This window comes from Eucalyptus grandis, chromosome 4 (genome assembly GCF_016545825.1).
Source record: "Eucalyptus grandis isolate ANBG69807.140 chromosome 4, ASM1654582v1, whole genome shotgun sequence".
Classification (NCBI taxonomy): domain Eukaryota; kingdom Viridiplantae; phylum Streptophyta; class Magnoliopsida; order Myrtales; family Myrtaceae; genus Eucalyptus; species Eucalyptus grandis.
Genome location: NC_052615.1, coordinates 23,712,392 through 23,735,932, shown reverse-complemented (window position 1 = coordinate 23,735,932; position 23,541 = coordinate 23,712,392). Strand labels below are relative to the sequence as shown.

Below are 23,541 nucleotides of genomic sequence, written 5' to 3'. Positions count from 1 at the left end.
TTGACAAGCGCCCTCCTTGCTCAACGCAGGGTGAGGGCCGTTCTTGTTCTTGTCCTTGTCCTCGCCCTTGCCCTCGTTGAACACTGATGGAGGGAAGAGAGAAGAAAAAGAAAAAGAAAATTTTAAAAAGTAAAAAGATTAAAATACTTTATAATTTAAAATTAATATGTCACAAGAATAGAAGTTTATGATTTTTTATATCATGAAAAAAAAAAATTGGGGTAAATTTATCACGACTGACAAAATTTGAGGATTTTAAGTCAAAAAAAAATTAATAGTAAATTTGTCGCTTTGACTAAAGTTTTGAGATTGTTGGTGATCTTTTCCAAAGAAAACATCCTTTGCTGCCTCCTCTTCCCTCCCCCCCTCTCTCTCTCTCCTGGCAGACGGACGTCGAAGGCCACCGCTTAGAAGCGTGAAGCCCCGAGCTTGAAGAAAGAGGAGAAAGACGATTGAAAAAATGGCGACGACGAAGCCCCTTCTTCTTCTTCTTCGTCTTCCAGCAGCTGTACGGCTGGAGACGAAGAGGGCTCCCCCGGACGGAAACGGCGGAATCCCACTTCCTCCCGCCAGCAGCAGCAACCTTCGGAGGCCCGCGCTTTCTCTCTCTAAGCCTTCTTGGGTCGTCAGGACGGAGGCAAGTGCCCTCTTTTTGTCTGTCGAGCTAACCCTCTTTGTATGACGCGTTCCACCGCCTTCCTGCCCTAAATTCGCACTGATTCTGGCATTTTATGGTCGTGATGGTCGCAGTCGAACGTGCACAGGGAGGCTCGAACCAAGCCGGAACCCCCTTGCGTCGTCTGCCGTGGGAGCGGAAGGATCGATTGTCACCGTTGCCGCGGAAAAGGTCTCTCTCTCTCTCTCCCTCTCTCTCTCTCTCTCTCTCGGTGGCAAACCCAGATGGTTTGGTTAGATATCAGCTCAGGTTATTGGTGAAATCTCCTAACTTGTTGCAAGTACATACTATTGCGTCGAGTACCTAGCGGCTGGGAGCCGGCGGCTACGGCCAACCTCCCTCGGGTTTGTACATTGGATGTGTGTCGTCGTGCGAAAGGCGGTTCTGATGACAGAATCTATAGGACCAATTCATACATGTTCGTGCCGTAGGCGAAGGCGTAACCTTAGAAAGGAAAAAGAAGGAAAGAGAAAAGAGAAAAGCAACAACCAGATTTCTTGTTTTATCCCCTTCCTTGCGATACCCCCTTTAATGTTTGAATGAATAATCAGCTGTTGTGTGAAAAACATTCTGGGAGTTTAGTCTTGGTAGTTTGTTGCGGGAGCCCCTCTGCATTCATAGATAGAGCCTCGATCTAAATTTAATCTACTCAGAGTCAGAGTTCGCTGCAATTAATGACCGGAGTTGTAAATGTTATTGGGGGATCGTTAGCTTTCTTTGAGGTCTTGATCAGAACAGAAATGTTGTTTGTGAGAGATCTGCACGTGCAACACTGTTGCAAGTGTCTGCTTATGGATATCTCGTGGGGATGAACTTGATTTGTTTCCAAATGTGAGGGCATAGATTGACTTTATGCATTGTTCTTGCAAGAGAGATTCCGTATAGTTCTCTCTTTTCGGTACTGGCAGCTGTTAACTTCAGGGTTGTCCTATGTAAGATGGGAGGAGATATCTATCTAGTTGGATAGTGAGGATAGTGAAAAGCATGAAGGCTACTCCTACCTAGTGAATTGAGGAAAGCCCATTGCATTACTAGTGAACCGGTTCAGACTTATAAGTCATGGACCACAAGTTATGGTGGCTTGACAAGAAGGTGAAGCTCCACATATGGTCAAGCGCTGATAGTCTACTCTTTTCCAAGCAAAGAAGCCACTAGGCTTATTTTTATAGCTTCCATCCAAATAAGAGTCTGTATGAGTAGGTTTTGTTGTAATTACGGTGGTCTTCTTCAATGCTGCTTCTTGTTCCATAACAAAACACACACTGCATCGCCATGCCTTCCTTGGAATTTCACCTTTTCTCCCCTTGCTTATTCTGCATCTCTTCTGGTTCTGGTCTCTTTTGTAAGGACATCTTATTTTATTTTGGCTTGGCTGAGTTATCCTGATTTTCTGGGCTCGTGCTTTTCTAATGTCATAGGAAGGACAAACCATGTTCACCTGAAGATGCTTCCAAAAGGGGAGTGGCCAAAATGGTGAGCTATTCAACTCTTCCATTCAGTATGATCATTAACTTGTTGTGACTGATGAACACAGTTTTTCAAATTGTAACTGGGCGAATAGCATTGGTCTAAGATTCACCAGATTGCCTGGCAGGTGCCGGACATGTGGTGGCAGTGGCCTTGAATACTGCTCACGATGCCTTGGCACCGGAGAATACAGGTATATAATGGGCTTCCAGTTTATGAAGAGGGAGACTAAAGAGAGTGCAGGCAGTGAAAAAAATCAGAATGAAGCAAATGAAGATTGTCGAAGTACTGCCGATCGACTCCTCAATGGTGACTAGTTCGTGCAAAATTTCATTGCTGTGAAGAATGCGGCTCAGTTTACTTGGTCATTGAATTAGGCCAAATGTTGCAGCTCAAGTATCAAAAACCATCAGGGGTTTGCCGGCTCTGAATGTCTTCTTTTCAGTCTATGGGTGAGATCCAAATGTCATGGCAGCATTACCAAGAATCTTGAAATTCACTGAAGAACAGCAAACCCTTAAATCGATCGAGGGAGATTTGTCAAACGAGGGACATGCTTCCTTCATTTCTAGGATTGAATTGATGATTGAAATCATTGTTAGTGGTATGAGAGTGAAGTACCCTTCCCACACTTTTAGTCTAAAAACAGCTTCTGTTATGGTGATAATATTACTAATACTAACAAAATATATTCAACTGCTGCTTATGTTAGCCAGAAAACTGCTGCTATGGTGATGGACAGAGTGTCCGAGCATGCTTTGCACTACTCAGACTTCACTGATAAGTCAAACCAGGGAGCTTATGCGTCGTGATGGTTGTGAAAACCTCCTTTACTATGGTTCTTTTCATCATGTGCTGGATTACAAATTTTTTGGTGAGCGGCAACCCTCACCAACATCTGTTTGGTTTCTTGCGAATCCACCTGAAGATTGAGCTATCGGTTCAGCAGAAGGTAATTTATCGATCTACATGGTCTTTGCCCGGGCAAAACTAGAGGCTACATAGTTAATCATTCCATGATGTGCTTCATCATGAGAGTACAAAATATCAACTCCTTAAGCTCGATAGTGAATGGTTTGTCCCTTGACATTATAGATTTCACCGTGCTGGAAATGAATTTGCTTAAAACCCATGTATTAGAGAAAAGAATTGCTAATTTCGATTGGCAATAACTCGAACCTCCCCTTGAAACACATGAAAAAGAAATATCGGTCAACCTACTTCCTGCAATTGCATCGATTAAATAGCCAGACCATCTTTTAATTCAACCCTTACTCTTGGGCAAGTTTGATAACTTGCCAAACAATAATAACTTTTTTTTTTTGTTCTCGAAAATAGATTGGAAATGGAACTAAGGAACAAAATCAAGAAGTAAAAAAAAAAAAAAAAATTGATTCTTTATTAATTTCAAAATCAAGTCAATCTAAATTTCTTTCTTTTTATTTATCTTATTTTCTTCTCGTTCTTCTTCTTTCTCTTTTCATCTACTGCCGTTGCTTTTGGCCGCTGTCGCCATCGTTGTCCACAACCACCGATTGTCAACAATTGGTTGGGCAAGGTTCAGCGCTCGCTCAAGGCTCGCCTAGCTATGGGTGAGACTCGAGCTTTCCCCGACCACCAACAAGCCTTGCTTTATTGAGGGCCGGCAACCAACCAAAGGTTTATGAAGAGGAGAAAGAACAGAATAAAAAAAGAAAAAGAAAAAGATAATAAATTTATTTAAAAATTAAAGAAAATAATTTGAATTAAAAATTTTGAGAACTGTATTAAACATAATTCTATTTCAAAAATAGAAATTCTAAACAATTATCAAATGTCTTCAAATGCTTCAAAAATAGAAATTCTAAACAATTATCGAATGTCTTCAAATGCTTAAAGATCGTTCTTGAAAATAAAATCAAAAGTAATAATTTTTTATCAGAAATTATTTTAAAAAATAAAATAATTACCAAAATAATTACCAAACACATCCTTAACGATGCGAACAAGCAAGAGCCAACTTCGTGGCATGTTATGGTGCAGTGGCAATAAGGATGACTAAACTCAAAATTATATTCTCAATATTAACACAAAAAGTCAAATGAGTAAATAATAATAAAAAGTAGATGCTCAAATGCAAGAACAACCAAGGAATCATTGATTAAAGACGGTGCAGCAACTCTATCAAATGGAAGACAATTTTGGGCCGCAACGGAATTCGATCACTTTGACCACACTACAGCTGCTAGTTGCTATTAAAGACAGATGAAACCCTTACACTCGGAGTTCACAAAAATAATTAAAAATAGAAGTGAATCCTTTACAAATGGTAATTCTAAAGACAGTAAAAACTCATCATCTAGCACAGCATTGCAAGATCAAAGATAATGGTGCGCGTAGGTACAGGTAAAGATAAATAGGGGTTCAAGTTTACTACGGCTTTCTCCTAGACTTCTGAATTGTTAATGATTAGGTCAGGATCCTTTATTGGACTCTTCTCCTGGAACATCATCCTCATCATGGTAAATATTCTCGGCCATCTGCCATATTTGAAGGATGTTGTCTTCAGCCACGCTGGCTACAACCCAGTCTTCACAGGTGTTCCATGAAAAGTCTGAAATTTTACTCGTATGGCCACCATGAATGAAAAGCAACTCGGGCGGTCCATCTTCAGCATCCTCCGGCGTCTGCTCTTCATCAATCCTGAAATAGAATCACCACAATATGCATTTACACGTCTCTTTTTACCATCAATAACCCTTCACTACAAGCACAGTTGCAAACGTGCAAAGCAAAATTATCTTAAATAATTTCCTATACTCATAATCAATATAGGAAACTTTGAGAAGATTCTGAAATTGTGTATTCATGATAAATATCATGAGGTCACTCAATGTTGTGTCAGATTCACTTTTATTTGGAAGTCTTCCATGATCAATCCTTGCAGGGCACCTAAATGAACTCCAATGACGAAGTACAAACTTGAGATGTGTGATTTCAAATCAAAGCAGATGGAAAAATCCTCAAACAGAACTGCTATTTCCCTCGCACAGGTAAGCAAAACCTACAATACAACCTAATAGAAAAATGTAGAAACTAAAAAACTAAGCTACAAACCTGCTAAGATCCCACACCATAAGTCGTCTGCCAAGGCAGCATGAAGCTAAGATTGTCTCATTCTTCGGATTCCACCCAACTTGGAAAACTTCTTCCCTGAAACCAATACGTTTTTTATATGTAATCCATCAGGCAGAAAAAGATTATAAGTGAAACTTGTTAAGCACTTTCCAATAACATTTATAAAACAGAAACAGGGATATTAGTAATCAAAGAAACATGCTCTTACTTGTGAGCGTCAAAGGTGTGAAGTGCAGTGCTGATCTTCCGTAGATCAAATAACTTAACAGTCTTATCTGTAGAACCCGTCGCAACAACCCATTCATTAAAGGGGTTGAATGCTAGACAGTTAACCTACATTGAACAATGGAAAACAAACTCATACAGTCAGTTCATATTGTGGAAAATACCACACTTCAATGGAAACAGGACTGAGATAGAAAATGTCCAGCTCAAACCAAACAAAAAAAGTTCTGTAAACAAGCAGGATAAAATGAAAATGTTACATGAATCATAAGAATAAATATACACATATAAAGATGGATACCTATGACTAGATACTGGTACCACTCAAGTGCGCTCTAGAACTCAAAGAACCAGTAATTTCTCAAGGCCTTGCAATCATCACAAAAACAAGAAAAGGCAAATTTGCTAAACCAATTGAAGTCTACAATATTTTCAGACAAATTTTATGTCAATGGAAAACAGATAAATCACATGGACACTAGAATTTCTAGCATGCAAGTGAATAGCCTACCACTTGATTCTGGTGGAAACGAGAAAAGTTAACAAGCTTCTTTCATTTACAAAGCTTCTTGATTTACTAGGATACTCATAAAAGAGGATCCGGAATGTCATGACTAAGCATAAATCTGGCACTTTATAATGCGCCTACATTGTTCATGAAGCAAATTGCAAAAGTCTGGAATTTGAATTTAACTAAGTAATTTCTGGATCAAGTGAGATCATGATTGGTGATATCGTCTTCTTTCCCCACAACTCAGGATAAAGCACATAATTTTGATTTCTCCTTCCAAATTTATGGTAAAGTAGCATCAGAAGGACGTGCCGCTCAAGGGTTTTTTCATATATAGTGGGATGATTAAATCTCAGTGTAATAAACGGTCTTGGAAAAAGAAAATCATTATGTGAAAAAATTATTCATTATGATTCCTTTAAATATTATTTCTTTCTTGCTCATATAATGCATCAGTTTGTGGCAAGTAGCCTAACTTTTCCACTTCTAGTTCTTGAACAACATAATACTTAATGAAATTTTTATTGTTTTAAACATTATCCCTTGATTCCATTATTGTAGAACCATTCATATATAACTTAAATATATGAAACCAAACAATAAAAGTAATTGATGAACAACTCCTAGAACCTATTTTGTGCAGTAAATTGCAATTAAGGTGATCAGTGCCCCAATAGGATGGAAGGAACATTCTCCAATGTGACAATTCAAAGCAAAGAGACAAAATACAGTTAATGCTATGCAAAAATAGACAATTAGGATATGGTTTTCTTGGTTCTGCAGTGTCTCACCGAACATGTTATTAAAAGTTAAAAGTGCTTGACACCTACCTCACTCTGATGAGCAACTACAGATTGGACAGGCTTGGTTACTGATGGAGTCCGTAGATCCCATATTAGCAGGTATTGATCATCCCCAACTGAACCAAATAAATATTCATGTCTGAGATGCCATGCGACATCTTCAACAACACCTTCATGAACCTGAACCACACCAACAGACCAGAATCATACATAGAACATGTAACTAAATTCAGGTAACTCCGGCTCATAAGGTAACTTCTCATTGAACTAGTGAATTTTGAGGATTTAGCTCATAAAGACGTGCCAGCAGCTACAAAAACTAACTGGAGAGAGAGAAAGAGAGAGAGAGAGAGAGAGAGAAAAACAAGGGGGGTGTTGGGGGTCAAGATGGATAGATGGTGCTAGTGTATAGGCAAGAAAGGCACCTTGAAGATTTGCATGGCATCGAGAGACTTGTTTTTAGGAGTTGCATTGATGTCCCATAAGCATATCTGAGCATCATCTGAACCACTGAGTAGGTGTCCTTGCTTGAACTTACTCCACGACAATCCATAGCCTTCAGTACTGTGGCCCCTCAACCTTAAGTCAGGACTGCACGCACCATCTAGTGGAGGCTTAGATGGGTGCTTGCTGTAATCAAAAACATAAACTTCTGCACTAACTGTCTTGGTTGCTATGATAAAGGAGTTTTGTGGCATGTAGCGGGCTCGGTTCACCTCTCCGTCATGATTTATTTGCTGTATAATTTGAACCTGCCAAATACAAAGTGTAAGTGGTATATATACATATAAACATGCCACAGGACTTTTCTCCGTGCATCATGAATAATCGATCTTCTCACAAAATTCAAATGCTTCCAGTAAAAAGAATCACTTAGCTCATGCAGTAGACAAAGAAATAACTGCTAGAAGGCATGATGAAGTATACAAAACACAGAACCCACGGAAGAGTGAGACTTAAAAGCTAAAGATAATTTGAGTGCTGACATGCACATGTCACGGGCCAATCGATTGGGATCGTGACCTCTCGGATCGGCCTTCTTTCGGGCCGTGACACACATGTGTCAGAATAGCATATGGACATTTATGATGCTACCTATTATGATGGATTCAATACAGGAAGTCTATTGGATGCATTTTCGCAAAATTTCATTAACCTGAGACCTCTTCAAATGTCCGAGGCATATTTGCACTTGTGCATGATTGTAACAATCATTTGCTAAAGCATTTTGACAAAAAGTCACCTCTTTAGGGTTTTCACACCATCACTTCATCCACGATTTATAGACTACCCCAGCTAAATGCAATAGGCCTATCATCTCTCATATTAGAAGGTCCAACTTTCTTCCAACTCAAGGAAGTGACATTTAGTATCAACCGATGATCACATTCTTCAACATTACCCCATCACTTCTCCTTTCTAAAGGAAAATGGATCTGCAAAGCCATCTAGGCCAGAGTTGTATTACCATTTTATCGGCAAAGACAGGCTTCACAACTCCAGCTTCAACCAATCTAACATCAAATCATTACTTCTAAATTCATTGTAGCAATCCTCTGCCTATAACCACATCTTTGCTATCGATGCTATTATACCTTTTTAGAAAGGTCATTTCACTTCTGATTTATTAAAGGATATCTTGAATTGAGAAAGCAACAACAAAAGCATATATTTCCCCTAACCTGCCCCTTTCAGCTAAATACGACAAGATTACACTTACTTAGAGACATAGTCTCAAGTAACCATCGTTCCAACCCAAAAACTCTAGAATTTCATTTTATCCCTTTCACTCCCAAACTCCACTAAGTTGGATTGTGATCCAAAGTACACCTGGGCAGCGATATCTTGAGAATACTCAGTCGTGCTTCCTTCTACTCAAAAAGCACCATAAGTGTATAACTATATCTTGCGACATCTAAGATTAAAGCACATTAAAGTGCACTGTTTCATGCAAGGGAAGCACTGGAAGGCAAAACGAAAATTCCAATCGTAACAATGCAAATGAGAACAAACAGAATGACAAAATGAGACAGATCAGCAAAGGCATTGATGCGGATGAAGAAAGCCCGAGAGACAAAGAAGCTTCAAATGCATATGGCCAATTATTTCACCTTCAAGAAGTCATCTTACCTAAGCACATACAACACAAAGAAAACATGTAGCTCATCGACTCGTTATCCATTTTCACTGCACCACGTTCATGTATTATGTACCATCCGGACAGATGCACATTTTGCTCAGGCCAAAAAGACAATCAGAACAGACAAGACGGACAGAATTCCCCTCCCCATCCCCGAATCTTCCACCCAGCAGCGCCGCATGAAATGAAAAATCGCCGAAAAAGAACCCTCAATCCACCAAATCTCCGACAAACGAACAGCAGCGAAAGCCAAAACCCAAAACCCAAGACCCACCAACAGAAACCCGAAACCGGAATCAAACCTTGCCGTTGGCGCAGCCGAAGCCGCCGACGTCGGCGCGGTCGTCGTCGTAGTGGCGGGCGTCGTTCTCGGCGTCCTCGAGGGGGAGCTGGACCTGGGCGAGCATGAGGTAGTTGGGCTCGTTCTCGGAGGTGTGGGTGCCGAGGACGAGCTTCTGGACGGAGTAGTCCTTCCCGGGGGGCTCCTCCCGGTCGGGGAGCCACTCGACGGTGAGGGAGGGCCACTCGAGGGCGTGGGTGATGACCAGGTCGTACAGGAACGGCGTGTTCTTCTTCCACACCTTGTACTCCTCGTTGATCAGCCGCTCCTCGATCTCCCCCCTCATCTCCTCCTCGTCCTTCCCCATCGCCGCCGCCGCCGCCGCCGCCGCTCGCCGCCGCTCGCCGCCGGGAGGAATTCTGGACTCTCGAGGATTTTCAACGGGGGATTTTTCGGGTTCCCGCCAAGAGAAGTGGAAACCCTAGGCGGGGGACGGTTGAAAGCTTTCGAGATTTTCGGGACGGAGCTTGACTTGATGATGATCTCCTGAGCGAGAGCGGGCCTATAGTAGTGTGCAGAAGGGCGGGACTGTCCGGGAGTCGCGATCCCCTGCGGGAGCTGTGCAGGTGGAGCGGCGGATCTGGAGCTCCTCGATGGCCGTTGGATCCGGATCGACGGCTGATGCGGGTCTTGCGAACGGGCACAACGGAGATCTCGAACTGATCTGCTCGCGCCGTGTTTGCCCCCGAGCTAATCTTTGCGCCACGAAAAATTAATCAGACCGGTATTATCTCTGTAGGATATTTACTCAAACTAATTATCTGTGTCGCAAAATATCTCAAATTTTTTTTGGTCAGTTTTATTTTACTCTTAATTTAACTCTTCTTTTCAGATTTTTGCCCTGCTTTCTTATAGGCGTGGAAGTCGAAACCCACACTTAAAATTAAGGGTGTGTTTGGTAACATTTCCGTTTAAAAATTGTTTCTAGGAGCAGAAATATTTTTTCTATTTCTGTTCCTAAAAACAATTTTTGAACAAAAAAACGCGTTTAGTAAACTGTTTAAGAAATATAAAAGAATAGAAACACATTTGGTAAATTTGTATAATTTTTTTTATTTCTTTTAATTTTTAAATATTTTTATTTTCTTTTTCTTTTTTCTTTCTTATTTTCTTATTTATTTTTCATTTTTTTCTTTTTTCTTCTTTTGGCCGGTCGCCGCCTCGGCCATGGCCAGTGACCGACCGACGAGGGCCGGCGGCCTCGCCCAGCCACGGCGAGGCTCATCGGCCCCTTGTGAGGCCGAACTCACCTGGGGCCGGGTCGGCAAGGCTCGGCCGTCGCCAAGCCACCGCCGCCGACCGCTAAGCGACGCCGACCTGGCGGTGGCTCGGTGAGGCCGAGCCTTACCGACCGCCGGGCGAGCTCGGCCTTGTCGGGCCGCTAGGCGAGCTTGACCTCATTGAATTTGGGCGAGATCGAGCTCGCCCAACCTAGCACGAGGCCAAGCTCGCCCGCCGGCAAGGCTCGGCATCGCCGGGCCGGCGAGGTCGCCGCCCTCGACGGCCGATCATCGGCCATGGCTGAGGCCGACACCGGCCAAAGAAAAAAAGAGAGAAGAAAATGGAAGAGAGATAAAAAAGTGTTTCTAAATTTTGTTCCAAACAAGAAATAAAATTTTTTGTTTTTGTTTCCGTTCAGGATGTGTTTTGGGAACAAAAAAATAATTTTGGAAAAAAAACATTTAGGGTCCGCATGGTAACCTTCCCCACCAAAAATTTCTATTCTTCTCTTCCCGGAACAAAAAAAGAATAGAAACCCGTTTGATAACGGCAAGTTAGTTTTTTTGTTCCCTGGAATAAAAAGTTAGCCCTAGAATGGTTTTGGAATAGAAATGAGAAGTAAAAAAGTTGCTTCTTGTTCCCAGGGAACAAGTTTAAGAAATAAGTTAATTTTTTTTTTTCTTTTTATTCTTCTCTCTTGCCGACCGCCATTGACCGCCGTTGACCGTTGCCCGCCGCCGCCGGCCGACCGCCGCCGCCGCCGCCGCCGGAGGCCGATCGCCCGCCGCCGCCGCCCGCCGGAGGCCGACCGACCGCCACCGGCCGATCGTCGCCGCCGCCGGAGGCCGACCGACCGTTGCCGCCGGCCGACCGTTGCCGCCCGCGGGAGCCGCCGCCGCCGCCGTCCCCGGACGACCGCCGCCGCCGCACGTCCCCGGTCGACCGACGCGCCGCCGCCGGCCGCCGCCGGACGCGCCGCGCGCACGCCCCGCGGCCGACCGCGCCGGTCGCCGCCGGTTGCCGCCGGGCCGCCGCCGGCCGCACGCCCCCGCCGGCGGACGTGCGGCGGCGGTGGCGCCCGGCAGTAGCGGCGGTCTACCAACAAAAATAAAAACAAATAAATATAAAAAAGAAATCGTTTTTTACCAAACGCATTTCTATTATTTTTCTATTTCTAGAGTAGAAATTTTGTGTAGTTAACAAACGGGTTTTTTTACATGTAAATTGTTCCCCGTAATAGAAATAGAAAAGAACTATTTCTGAAAAGAAATTATTCCCAGCCAAGAAATGTTCTCATGCAACAAACATGTTTCTGTTTCTTTTTTGTTCTCAGGAACAAAAAAAACAAAAATTTGTGTTCCTGGGAACAGAAACACATTTAAACAAACAGGCCATAAATCGTCCACACCCCAATCTCGAGATTCTCTTTTTCATTTTGGAAGAGTAGCCACTAGAATAAATTCCAGTGATTTATCTCAAATTAAATTAGCAATATACTCTCAAACTGGTTTCGTGTCGCAAAAGATGAGGGGTTTTAGTGGATTATCGACATTTGAAACAGCTCTTAAAGCAAGATTAGCAATTTTTGATTTTGGGGATATTTCGGATCTTTTGTGAAGCGAAAATTGCTTTGAGATAAATGTAGCATTTATATATTAATTTGAGATCTTAGTGACAAAACAATTAATTTGGATAAAATGCGGCATTAATTTATGGTAAATATGATGTGGGTGTTTTAATTTGAAAATTTTTATGGTATTAACCCTAAAGAATATGGATATGCATGGGTTGTTCTCACCTCCAACATAACTAATCACCGGATGGAGGATAAAATGATCCTAAATATTTCCATATTTGCACGGTTGCCTCAATTTGGGTTTTCTTCATTAGATTCATTACCCATTGCCCCTATTGCGACTTACTCGTTTTTCTTCGCTTCTACCTCACATGCTCATTTTTGGGTGACTTTATTACTTACTATTTGTTTAGTCTCAAAGAAAAAAATATCACGTATCTTTGTCTTTAATATTAAAAAAAAAATGACGATTTTCTTCAACAATAGATGACACTTTTACGTATAGCATGTAAGAAGTTACTAAAGTAACGAGAAATACTCATAAATATAATTATGCAAAGTTACATGCTTTTAGGTACTTGGATAGTTTATCATAAACACTACATGAATGATATGAATTTTTTCTATTCAAAATGAATAAATTTTATTCTAAAAGTTTTTCCTATTTTGTAAGAAGTTTTCATTTAATCAAAATTCATCTTTCAGAAATCTTTATTGAGGAATGTAATTGTTATTTTACTTTGAATTTTTTTTTAACAAGACCTTTTTTTTTCAATCCAATCATCCCATTGTGTGTGCATAAAAGATAACTGAAAAAAATTATGGCGATATGCAAATCAATATTTTGTTGCAAAAGATTTGTTACGTTCCAATTCTTTAGGACTCCGCTTGATAATCAATCCATAAAATTTGGTTGAAGAAGTGGAAAAAGCTAGATTTTCTAATTGCTATGCTTTTTAATGTATATGGCGGTACCCATTTAAAAATTAAAAGAAAAAGAAAAAGAAAATAAGTGATATACTTTAGCATAGCAACAAGATCTTCCAAGGAAATTGAAAAACTTAAACAAAAAGGGGGGAAGTGTATAAGTTTGGGGTCATAACTTTAAAATTTAATTGGATGATTAAGGCCCAATTTTACATTTTTAATGAAAATGTGGTGGTTTTGGTTATATAGGGGGGAAATAACCCCGCACATATATGAAATTCTATGCAGTGAAAATCAGAATCATATGTAAGTCTGGCATGATATAAGACTTCAGATTTCAAAGCGTGTGAATATATTACAATTACATGTAACCAAGAATCATCTGTTGTCTCCGCATGAATCATACATAATCACAGGAAGCAACCATTTTGGCGTTTAGAATCATGGATGCCGTTCTTCGTAAACACTTCTAGCATATTTTGGAACTAAAAATTTACTATTCCATGATCTAGCATGCCATTTTCTTAAATTAGTGTGCGCAAATCTGTTGTTTTTGAGTGGTGCAAAAAAGGTCTAAAATGAATTTATATTCGATCTGCCATGACCTCCAAGGAAGCGTATTGTGGTGATTGTACTCCCCTTGCATGATATTACGTTGTCGCCACGGGGCAATGTAAATATTGGTCTTTAAAACTCTTAGTCAATGTTTTAATTTAGCCTTGAACTATAATTCTGACCAAATTGGTGATTATAATCTTTTGTTTGAATCGATTTGTTCCTTCAAGCTAGACCTGTCAAAATGAATTATTTTCTTAAATCATATGAGTGTTAAATGGGTTAGTTATATTAAGTAAATGGGTCATAAATAGATTTAAACATAATATGAGTGTTGAATAAGTCATAAACGGATTTACAACTCATTTAGACTAATCCCACCTCTATGACTGCCTCTTCATTCTTTATCGCTCTTACTCGATTCTGTGCTCGCTTGCTCCACATTCTAATATCAGTGTTTGGGTATAATTTTTGCAAATTAAATTAAATACAGAAGTGTTTTAACAATTTGTATTACATGAAAATTAATCAAAATGGGTTAAATAAGTTTATTTGGGTCAGATCTATTTTCGATCCAACCTAAACTCAATCCGATTCACCTGTTTAACAACTCTTCAAACTAACATGACCATGCATGCAACTTAGGCATGAGACCCATCTTTGCTGCCGTGCTGACGTGGCTACATTTTAGCAACGTTAAGGACATTTGACAAAAATAACAAAAAGAAAACAGAATTTAGAAGATAGAGAGAGAGAGAGAGAGAGAGAGAGAGAGAGAGAGAGAGAGTGTGTAGGCCTGTATGTTTGGAGGAGAGACGCCGCTTTCACTAACGTTAGCCAGGGCCGCCCACCGTCAACACGAGAAGGCGAGGGCGTTCAGCGGCGGGGCCACCACTCGCCACCACGGAGGGAGGGTCAATGACTGCCACTCGAGAGCTAGCCAACCCTTGTGTGGAGGCGGCAACCGGTGGCGCCGCCACCGAGCACGAGGTTGGGGTGACGCCAAGGGTAACCAGCCTAGGTGCTTAGGAACTCCTCTCTCCATACTTTTTGGGGTGAACCATTGACTTTAGGAAGCCTCCTTCGTGTTGTATCTTACTCAATTTTTTGATATCAACTCCCATGGCCCAATTGTCATGGGTTGGCCACAAATTAGGCTTGCTTCCAATCTAAACTAATCCATTTTAATTGCTCCATTCTAAATGAATAGCTTACATCATTGTAAGCTATTCATTTACATCTTGTGGATCCCACAACTAATCCATTTTTACCGCTGCTTCCTTTAGATCTGATAGGTCTCACATGATCAATGACAGTAATAATCCAGACAGCTGTTGCTTGTGGCTCTACCAATCTACTTGCAACCTCTCTGGTGAACTTGGCGCACAGGCGAAACCATCATGTGTCGAGCACGACTCGGTATTAGTACCAACTAAAGCTGAAACCCAAAAATACAAAACAGGTATGGAATATAGAACCATGACGATTGGACTTATTAAGTATTATTCCGTGATGAATTCATCTCCATTAACAGATCTCCTAATCCGCCTTTAAAATGATGCTTTCACCAAATCTGCAAACAAACCGGCAAAAAGGTTTACAGATCAAGCACATCAGAAAAAGTGAGAAAGTTTACAAGTGATGCTCTGTTGCCTTCGATACTTCTTTAAGAAGTTGTTCCGAATGGAAGCAATGCAGCAGCTACTATCCTTCCTTCCTCATTCAGTATGTTGTAAGTTGATGAGGCGTTTCTCTGCAGATATTTGTGACAAGCAATGTAATTTTACATAACTATTGCCACGTGACATTTACATCAACATGAGGATAACTCTGCATGATTAACTCGAGCCCAGAAAAACCAGTACAGGAAGGAACTTATCTTTTGCACCCCTACATTTTAGCTGTTACCATGCTGACAGAATATGAAAATACAAAAAACCACACCGTATTGTTTGGTCTACCAAGCATCCAAGTTAGTAGAACAATACACTCATTGCTTCAGTAGAAAGCTGCTTCATGTGTCACAAGAACCTCTCATCAACTTCCATTAGGATATCCCATTACGGTGCTCACCTAACAGCTCTAAGCTTAACCTCAGTGCACAAACAAAAAGGCTCTAATGGGGCAAGAATCATGTTCAAATTATCCAAAGAATGGTTGCAAGACAAACTCTGCATCATCCATGATTAGATAAACTCATATAGATGATATTCATCCTTATGTATGCCCAACACGGTGGAGGAAAATCTTGTGGATAAGTGCATTAGCAAACCGAGAATATTCCAAGAAATCCAAGAATGACAAAAAACTCAACTGGATGGAACCAAACAGCACCACAAGTAGACATAACTAAGCAATCTAGTCTTCTGATTCCTACTGATGAAAAGAAATCAACTGATATAAAGAAGTTTAGCCATTACTACCAAGTATTCAGTAAAAAGTGCTCAAAAATAGTTGAGACGACCAATATTACCCAGATTTTTTTCATACAGACAAACCTGAGTCTTCAATGGTCTTAAACATGTCATGCTAACACAACACACTTTCCAATGAAGAACTTCCTATGAATCAGCTTATAAAATAACTCTTGGCCATTTCCTTGGGCCCACTTAGCAACTGCAGCTGTTGATCGCAACTAGTCATGCCGAAACAATTCAAGTTGCCAAATTGAATTTCGATTTGTTTCAAGCATCCTGACCAATTGTACTCCACACCTAGCTTTTCACATGGCCCCTGAGACTCTATTTTAACTAGTTATTGCACTGATTGAGCGGATTTCACCACTCTAGAGGTAGAAATAGGTAAATGGTAACTCCACCTCAACTATTGTTGAACCAAGTACCTCATCATATGGGTCCTCACTAACCGAAATTGAGAAAAACTGAATGAGTTCTGAACTTTATGTAAGGTGAGTCATAAAACTTTTCAATTGATTCAATCAAGTTTTAAGTTTTTATCAAAATTGGGATCTATATCTAAACCTTTCAATTAGTTTAGTTAAGTCATAAACCTTTATTGCAAAATGCCATTAAATCCCAAAACTATGCTGAAAAGTACAATTTAATAATGCCACATAACCACTTTTCCCATTGAAACTTCTTCCAATGAGTTTATTTGATTAGAAAATTAAGTATTAAGTTTGACCTGCCTACCCACTCAACACTTGTCGAAGACCAGACTGAGTATCGCAATCTGAATTTCCCCTTTCCCCATAGCACATTTAAGGGCAACCCACTTCCCTCCCACACCCACGAATAACGATGAAGCCAGTGTGCCGTTGTCTAACTAGCATACCACTATGCTCAGATAGCCATGTCCCGATATTAGTAGGGGACAGCCTTGCCTAGAATTGGAAATGCTCTACTATACCCATCCAGATCATACTTACGGAGGAAAATTACAAGTGGTAGCTGGCCTCATCTGTATTCATCTATAGAGGTTTATTACGAAAAATTTAAGTAGGACAGAAACAGAACTTGTTGGTCAGCATAGCCAACAACAAAATGCTAGACCTTTTCTTTCCAATCTACTTGAACACTTGCAATAAGAAATTTTCTGCATTCCAAACTTTAATTACAGCCAATGCTCCCTTGAGCCACTAGAATTATATTATATCTCAAGACATAGAAAGATACGCACTGAAATCTTCATGTTGATGCCACCTTGGTTTTGATCTCGCAAAGGAAACAAAAGGCGTGGCACGATTTTCAAGCAAGAGTGAATTGTTTTGGCTTTAACTGTACCAATCCATTTAGCATATTGTTGCCTGGGATTCTTTGGTTTGGCTTTGGCTTTCTTGCAAAAATAAATGAATAACGTGTATTTTAACTATTTTAAATTATAGAGAAAGGGCATCTTCTCAGATAAAGCAAAAATAACTCCAAATACACAGCTCTTGTTTGGAGCCTCTAGCACTTGGTCCAAGAGGCAAAGGTTTCTTCTTAAATTGGTCACAACTCCTAACTTTGGACCAAGGAAGCAAATAGTGGGATGGTCAGAGGGTTGTATTCCTTTATCAAGAGGCAAGGTTTTGACTCCCTTCCACTATACTTGGGTCAACAAGCCTAAAACAGGTGATGTTGAACGGACTAGCACTCATGACATGTCCACACGTGGGAACGCTCCTACAATGTTGATGAGGATGCCACAACAAAAGAAATGCCAGAAGCTGGATTACAAACTTCTAGCTTTCAGCTGAAGGCTTTCAGTCAAAAAAGTTATTCTACCATGAATAAATCACTAGGATTCAAGAAGTTTGCAACTGAAATTAGCGACCAAGTCATAGCTAATTACACGTTTAAAGTCAGATTACCACAGCTTTAGCCAAAAGCCAAAACCCATTTGTAAAGCCTGGCCAAAAGCCTCAGCCACCCAAACATCCGTAGTCATTATGAAATAGCTCATCACTTTGAAAAGTGAATTTCCCTCCCATAAAAGGGAAACGAATTTCCCTGAAGGGACACCAATATTGTATTGTGCAGCCAATGCAGCACCAATGAGCACTATGATACATTTACCATAACTTTATGGATTCTTTGCTTTCCATAAATTCTTCGAACACCGGAAAACTAATTCCCTCTAATTTTCATGCTCATAACCAAATAAGAGAAAATCATTCACTTTCCTTAAAATAAGTTTCAGGTAAAACCATCAATGTGTTCTTCATAAAACGAACACACCCCAGAACAAGTTTCTTCTCCGACTTCATCGACAGTCATCTATAATAATAAAGAATAAATAATACTTTTATAATCCTAATCACAACCACGAGCAACGTTACAGAATTTGGCTACAGTTTTTAAGTGAAGATGAGATAAAACGAAGAATAAGCTACTGTTATTAGTTAGATATATGTCAGAAGTGGCCTAGAAGATGAACACAAATAAAGTTGCGTACCGAGTCAAGAACTTCTAACTTCATGCCAGTAGACCGTATGAAACGCCGAAGATCAGGATCAACAGGTTGTATGTCCCTCCCGCAGCCAAGGAGGAGAAGCTCTGAAATATATTACAAACAATACGCAGATTCAGAAGACAATGCTAATACAGTCATATAATGTGATGAAACGGGAAGATGCCCACTAAATATTCTATTAAAAACATAGAAAGAATTCCTTCCATGGAGTGCCCAGTTTATATATAGGGTATGTCTGTCAGCAATTAATTCCATACTACATGCCTATAAACATAAAGAGCACAACGGGCACTCCATTAATAGAGATTGGATGCAATGTAGTACCCAGCTAAGATACAGATGCAGAAACTTCTACTATTCAACAGATTTTAACAGCTAATGAATGAAATTATTCTACATATGTTGCAGTTGTATGCTGGAAAAAAGCAATTTCCACAAAATTAAGTAGGTGACCCTTAAACCATAGGCAGTTCATAGTTTATGTCTACTTGTCATTGTTAGTTCTTTAGACACTCAGTCTTTTCTGAAATAACTTATAGAACTTTTTTTAACATGTGGGGGTGTTTATGGGAGGCACCTCTTGGTGCTCTTTTAAAAACTTAGTTGTAAAGAAAGAAGGGGGAAAGGAAGGAAGGGGGAGGAAGAATAGTCCACACGTGTACTTCTATCATATAAATAAGTTACAATTGTAAGGAAAAACACACGCCAATTCTACAGATAGGATCACACATAGTGCACAGATTCTCACCTGGTATGGGTCGAACAGTCTGGAAGATGGACAAGCTGCAGAAGAGAAGAAAAGCACGCATGGTAAAATAGAGGTCAAAACCTGAAAGAATTCTTAGCCCTAGCTACAGAAAAATTCAGAAAAACACTTCATATACGAGCAGCTCTAATGTTCGAGAATATCTAAAGTAACGCATCTCCTAAATCATCAAACAAAATGTTCAAGGATCTCCCACGAGTCAATTCCAAACACTGCCCCCATAAATAGGTGGAAAACACTACTTGCAGGAAGCACTATCCTGCCCATCATCAAGTTAAGGCAGTATCCTGTCCGTTGTCAAGTTAAGGCAGCATCCTGCCCATTGTCAAGGCAAGGCAGTAACAAATTCCATTTACAACTCATTCCAGATATACATGTTAGTGTCTCTAATACTCTACTTTTTGGCTTGGCTTTAACATAGCAGGGCTGAAATTTTGGAGACTTCCTTCCAGCCATGTAACCATGTCCCTGAACAACTCCAACTATTCCACAATTCTTCTAAGGGACAATAACCGTGCTTTAAAACATATACGATCACTGCTTTAATTAAGTACACATTCCATCTTGCGCTCGTGGATAATGTTGCTTGGGGCTCGGTATTTCGATACACTATTCGTCATGCGAACCCACACCATACCAATGGTTAAAGATCGCATGAACCGTTCACGAACAGATGCAACCAGTCACGCATAAAAAGAAGAAAGCTAAAGGAAATTCATCGCAGTCCGGTCACGACCCTTCAACTTTTCCCATAAAAAAATGCAGGCTCCAACCCAGCCTCCCAGTTTTCTCGATCATACGAGAGAGAGAGAGAGATGAGCAGAAATTGCCTGTCAGGAGTTATGTCAGAGAACTTCTGCGGGCTCCAGGACATCAGCAGATTCCCCACGCAGAGCAAGCTCCCCTCGTACATCACTCCGCTCACCTTGAAACCCGTCTCCGTGTACCTGCGGAAAGACGGCCAGAACAAATCCCAAAATGAGACGCGGCCTCCGACCGCCCACCACAAAAGAGGGCGGAAAAAACCGGAACCGGAGCTCGGAGGAATCAGAGGGAGACGCACTGTTGGAACCGGAGCTGGTCGTCGGGGACGTTGTCGATGAGGTTGATCTGGTCGTAGAGGGAGAAGGCGCGCCGGAGCGAGGGGAGGAGGAGCTGGCTGGAGGGCCGAGGAGGGTTCAGCTCGCGCTTCAGGCTGCGGATGAGATCGGGGAGCCTCTGCCTCACCGCCATCGTCTCGTCGCCCCTGTGCTGCGAAGCGCTTGAGTCTCTGCTGCTACCTTGCAGCTTCGCAGCAGCAGCAGGAGGAGGAGGAGGAGGAGAAGGAAGAAGACGCCGGCGATTCTGGAAAGGACGTTCGCGGTTTGTTGGGCCGAGCCGGGCCGGGAAGGGAAAGCCATTCTACTGGTAATTTTGGCCCACGTTGTGGCCCTTTTAAATTCGTGCGCCGTTGCTTGTTTCCTTCCAATTATTGGCCTGTCATTTTGTCAGTGTGTCACCTAAGTACGTTTAGTATTTCCTATGTCCATTATTATTATTATTTTTTTATTAAACCCTAAATTGGTATATTTGTGGCAAATTTACCAAAACAATTTTTTTGACCATGAAAAACCCCAAACCGGTTTACTTGTGACAAATTTACCCGACCGACTATAAAAACTAAAAACCGGTACATTTATAACAAATTTACCCCAAACTAATTTATTCGACTGCAAAACTCCAAAATGGTAAATTTGTGACAAATATACCCTTTGCTAAATTGGATTAATATCACAAAAAAATCACAAAATTGTAAATTGTGACAAACGGAGCAAAAAAATCTTAAATTGGTATCTTTCGGGTCAACTATTACGTGTCATTTAACCTAATAATTTGAGAATAAATTTTTAATAAAAACTAACGGAGGGTAAATTTGTTACAAGTGTACCAATTAAAGTATACGAGTTTAGGGTTTTGGTGGTCAAAAATAGTTTAGGAGTAAATTTGTCACAAAGGCACTGCTGGCTTTTTTGCAGATAACCCTATTTTTTTTCATCTGCAAATAGCATTCATTACTAAAGCAATGCAACTAAGTCCGGAATCCAAACGTAATAAAGAACATAGTGGACGGGGGCATTTCGTAACCAACTAAGTGGAAGAGTATTGTCGCGGCGGGCTTTTGCAGCCCAATCGGCGGACTTATTGGCTTCCCTAGGAATGTAAGACATAAACATTTGTGAGGTTGGCTAGTAAATCTTTGCATTCCTCTAACGTGGCGTGAATAGCCCACGGGCTTGGCTTTTGGCCTGCAACACACTCCACCACTGACAAGTCGTCAGTTTCAACTTGGATGATTTCATGTGCTTTAGCTGAAGATGAAACTCAAGCTTCTTGATCGATCACATGTTTCCAGCAGCCTTGACAGAACCGCACGGAGGGCTAAAGCCTCGCTTTTTAGGGCTAAATTAGTGTGAAACTTCAGTGCAAAGCCGTCGGTGATGACTCCGGCCACGCTGCTACAGATCTCGACTGCCGAGCCTTGTTCCTGTTCGTTTCTCCAAGATCCATCAACGTTATATTTGAGAGTGCCCTTTGTTGGAGGAACCCAAGCCACAGGTTGGTGTGCGACTCCTTCAGGTCGAGCTTTTGTTTTTGGGTTCCATATGTTAAATAGCTCGAGTTCTAATCTTGCTTCCTTTGTTATTTCTTCATGTCTTGGTGCATTGCCTATGTCCATCATTTCAAAAGTTAAAAGGCATGCATATCAACCATTTTATTTATTTATTTTGTTTTTTTTTTTCCTAAAAATAGATTTGAAATAGAAATCTGTTTAGTAACACAATTTTATTGTTATATTTTCAAGATAATTTTTTAATTCAAAAATAGGTGAACTTATTTCTTTCTCAACTCAATATCTCTATTTCTTCCCCTACTCATCCGTTCTCTCTTCTCTTGTCGATAATTCTTCTTCTCATTCTTCAAGTGATAACAAGCCTACACAAAGGTGTGTTATCAAGATGTTTCGAAGTGTTTGTAGGTGCTTGGAGCTGAAGACGGATGTAACTTTTTAGAAGCCTAAAGAGAACTAAAGAGCCGCCATTTAAAAAAAGTTGAACACTACTTTTTCATGATTGATTTTTATGAGCTGCATTTAGGATTGGGATTTCAAGTGATTGTGATCCTTTTTTTTTCTTATCACTGTAGAACCATCTTTTTTTTCTTATAGGCATACTATCCACGAACCATTGTATTGAGGTTTTATTTCTCAATTTGTTTATTGCTCAATCTTTGCTCATGGCATATTGTTGATTGATTATCCTAAGAATTTCATTTGCCTATAACATAGCCATTGCTTTTACCATATTCGTGTCACGAAAGCCCATTGTATTGAGTTTGGATTTTTTATTTTTCACAATTTGTTTATTGCTCAAATCATTTCTATGTTGGTCATATTTGGACTAGTACTGAAGTAAATAAATTGTTGATTGATTATCCTAAGAATTTCATTTGCCTGATAACTATAGCCATTGCTTTTACCATATCCGTGTCATAGAAATTTACCAGCAATAACAATTTTGACCTGTGGCATATTAAGATGTGGACATGGTTGGAGAAATCGAGTTTGGATTTAGCATTTGAGGGAGATAATAAATTTCACCAAGGTATGAAAGAGGAAGAAAAAGCTAAGTACCCTAGGAGTTTTATCATGTTGAGTTTAGAGGATAATTGTTTGGTTGGAGTGGCTAATGAAATGAGTTCAATTGCAATTTGGGTGAAACTTGAACCGATGAAGAAATCACCTTCAAAGAAACTTTCCTCAATTCAACGTTACTTCATTTTCAAGATGATTGATGGTAGGTCAATCTAGAATTACCTGAATAAGTTTAATAAAGTCATCAATTATTTGAAGAACGTGGATGAGAAGATATCTAATTTTATAGGTTTCAATACCAATTTATTCTTTGCTTGATTCTTTCAAGCACTTTTGTGATTTTGTGATGAGAGGTTGTTAAGTTAATATCTCGAATTTGAATTTAGATGTCAATTTGCTAAATGAATTTGTTGAGAAAGATTTTCCAAAGTAGATTAGAATTTTGACGAAGAAGTTCTTCTTTGTTGGACTTGCTTTTGGTCGAACAAAAGGGTAAAAATCGTCTGCCACTACAAGACAAAAAGTAACTCACATATTTTATTATATATATTTATATTCTCCAAGGACAATTATTATGTGCACATTTGGCTTTAATAAAATTCTTGGTATTTCTAATAAATTTAACATTTCGTTATTGATTTATTAAGTACCTGATATTACTTGGTATTATCAA

At 40.3% G+C, this 23,541-nt stretch overlaps 3 protein-coding genes across 3 annotated transcripts; 1 reads left to right on the top strand and 2 right to left on the bottom strand.

Annotated features, from left to right (window-relative positions):
* The first annotated feature begins 344 nt into the window (after positions 1–344).
* Positions 345–2,863, top strand: LOC104441315 (chaperone protein DnaJ). Its single transcript, XM_010054411.3, has 4 exons — positions 345–637; positions 751–847; positions 2,095–2,149; positions 2,271–2,863. Exons 1-4 carry the CDS (start codon positions 461–463, stop codon positions 2,458–2,460), a joined length of 519 nt encoding a protein of 172 aa, XP_010052713.1. The 5' UTR covers positions 345–460; the 3' UTR covers positions 2,461–2,863.
* A 1,473-nt stretch (positions 2,864–4,336) lies between these two features.
* LOC104441314 (WD-40 repeat-containing protein MSI1) lies at positions 4,337–9,773 on the bottom strand. Its single transcript, XM_010054410.3, has 6 exons — positions 9,241–9,773; positions 7,225–7,551; positions 6,827–6,979; positions 5,469–5,593; positions 5,240–5,335; positions 4,337–4,825 (listed from the first exon to the last, which is right to left on the bottom strand). Exons 1-6 carry the CDS (start codon positions 9,583–9,585, stop codon positions 4,597–4,599), a joined length of 1,275 nt encoding a protein of 424 aa, XP_010052712.1. The 5' UTR covers positions 9,586–9,773; the 3' UTR covers positions 4,337–4,596.
* A 5,236-nt stretch (positions 9,774–15,009) lies between these two features.
* Positions 15,010–20,559, bottom strand: LOC104441313. The gene is made up of 5 exons (XM_010054409.3): positions 20,301–20,559; positions 20,068–20,184; positions 19,220–19,254; positions 18,454–18,554; positions 15,010–15,310 (listed from the first exon to the last, which is right to left on the bottom strand). The coding sequence occupies exons 1-5, from the start codon at positions 20,468–20,470 to the stop codon at positions 15,224–15,226; spliced, it is 510 nt and encodes a 169-aa protein (XP_010052711.2). The 5' UTR covers positions 20,471–20,559; the 3' UTR covers positions 15,010–15,223.
* Between the last annotated feature and the right edge of the window lie 2,982 nt (positions 20,560–23,541).

Excerpts from the sequence above, each read along its gene's own strand:
- LOC104441315 (XM_010054411.3), top strand. The coding sequence starts at position 461 with ATGGCGACGACGAAGCCCCTTCTTCTTCTTCTTCGTCTTCCAGCAGCT. Across the intron at positions 638-750 it reads CTTGGGTCGTCAGGACGGAG|TCGAACGTGCACAGGGAGGC; the intron begins GCAAGTGCCCTC and ends TGATGGTCGCAG. Across the intron at positions 2,150-2,270 it reads AAAGGGGAGTGGCCAAAATG|GTGCCGGACATGTGGTGGCA; the intron begins GTGAGCTATTCA and ends ATTGCCTGGCAG.
- LOC104441314 (XM_010054410.3), bottom strand. The coding sequence starts at position 9,585 with ATGGGGAAGGACGAGGAGGAGATGAGGGGGGAGATCGAGGAGCGGCTG. Across the intron at positions 6,980-7,224 it reads ATGCCATGCAAATCTTCAAG|GTTCATGAAGGTGTTGTTGA; the intron begins GTGCCTTTCTTG and ends GGTGTGGTTCAG. Across the intron at positions 5,594-6,826 it reads TAGTTGCTCATCAGAGTGAG|GTTAACTGTCTAGCATTCAA; the intron begins GTAGGTGTCAAG and ends TGTTCAATGTAG.
- LOC104441313 (XM_010054409.3), bottom strand. The coding sequence starts at position 20,470 with ATGGCGGTGAGGCAGAGGCTCCCCGATCTCATCCGCAGCCTGAAGCGC. Across the intron at positions 18,555-19,219 it reads GACTGTTCGACCCATACCAG|AGCTTCTCCTCCTTGGCTGC; the intron begins GTGAGAATCTGT and ends AATATATTTCAG. Across the intron at positions 15,311-18,453 it reads AGTTAGAAGTTCTTGACTCG|AGAAACGCCTCATCAACTTA; the intron begins GTACGCAACTTT and ends AAATATCTGCAG.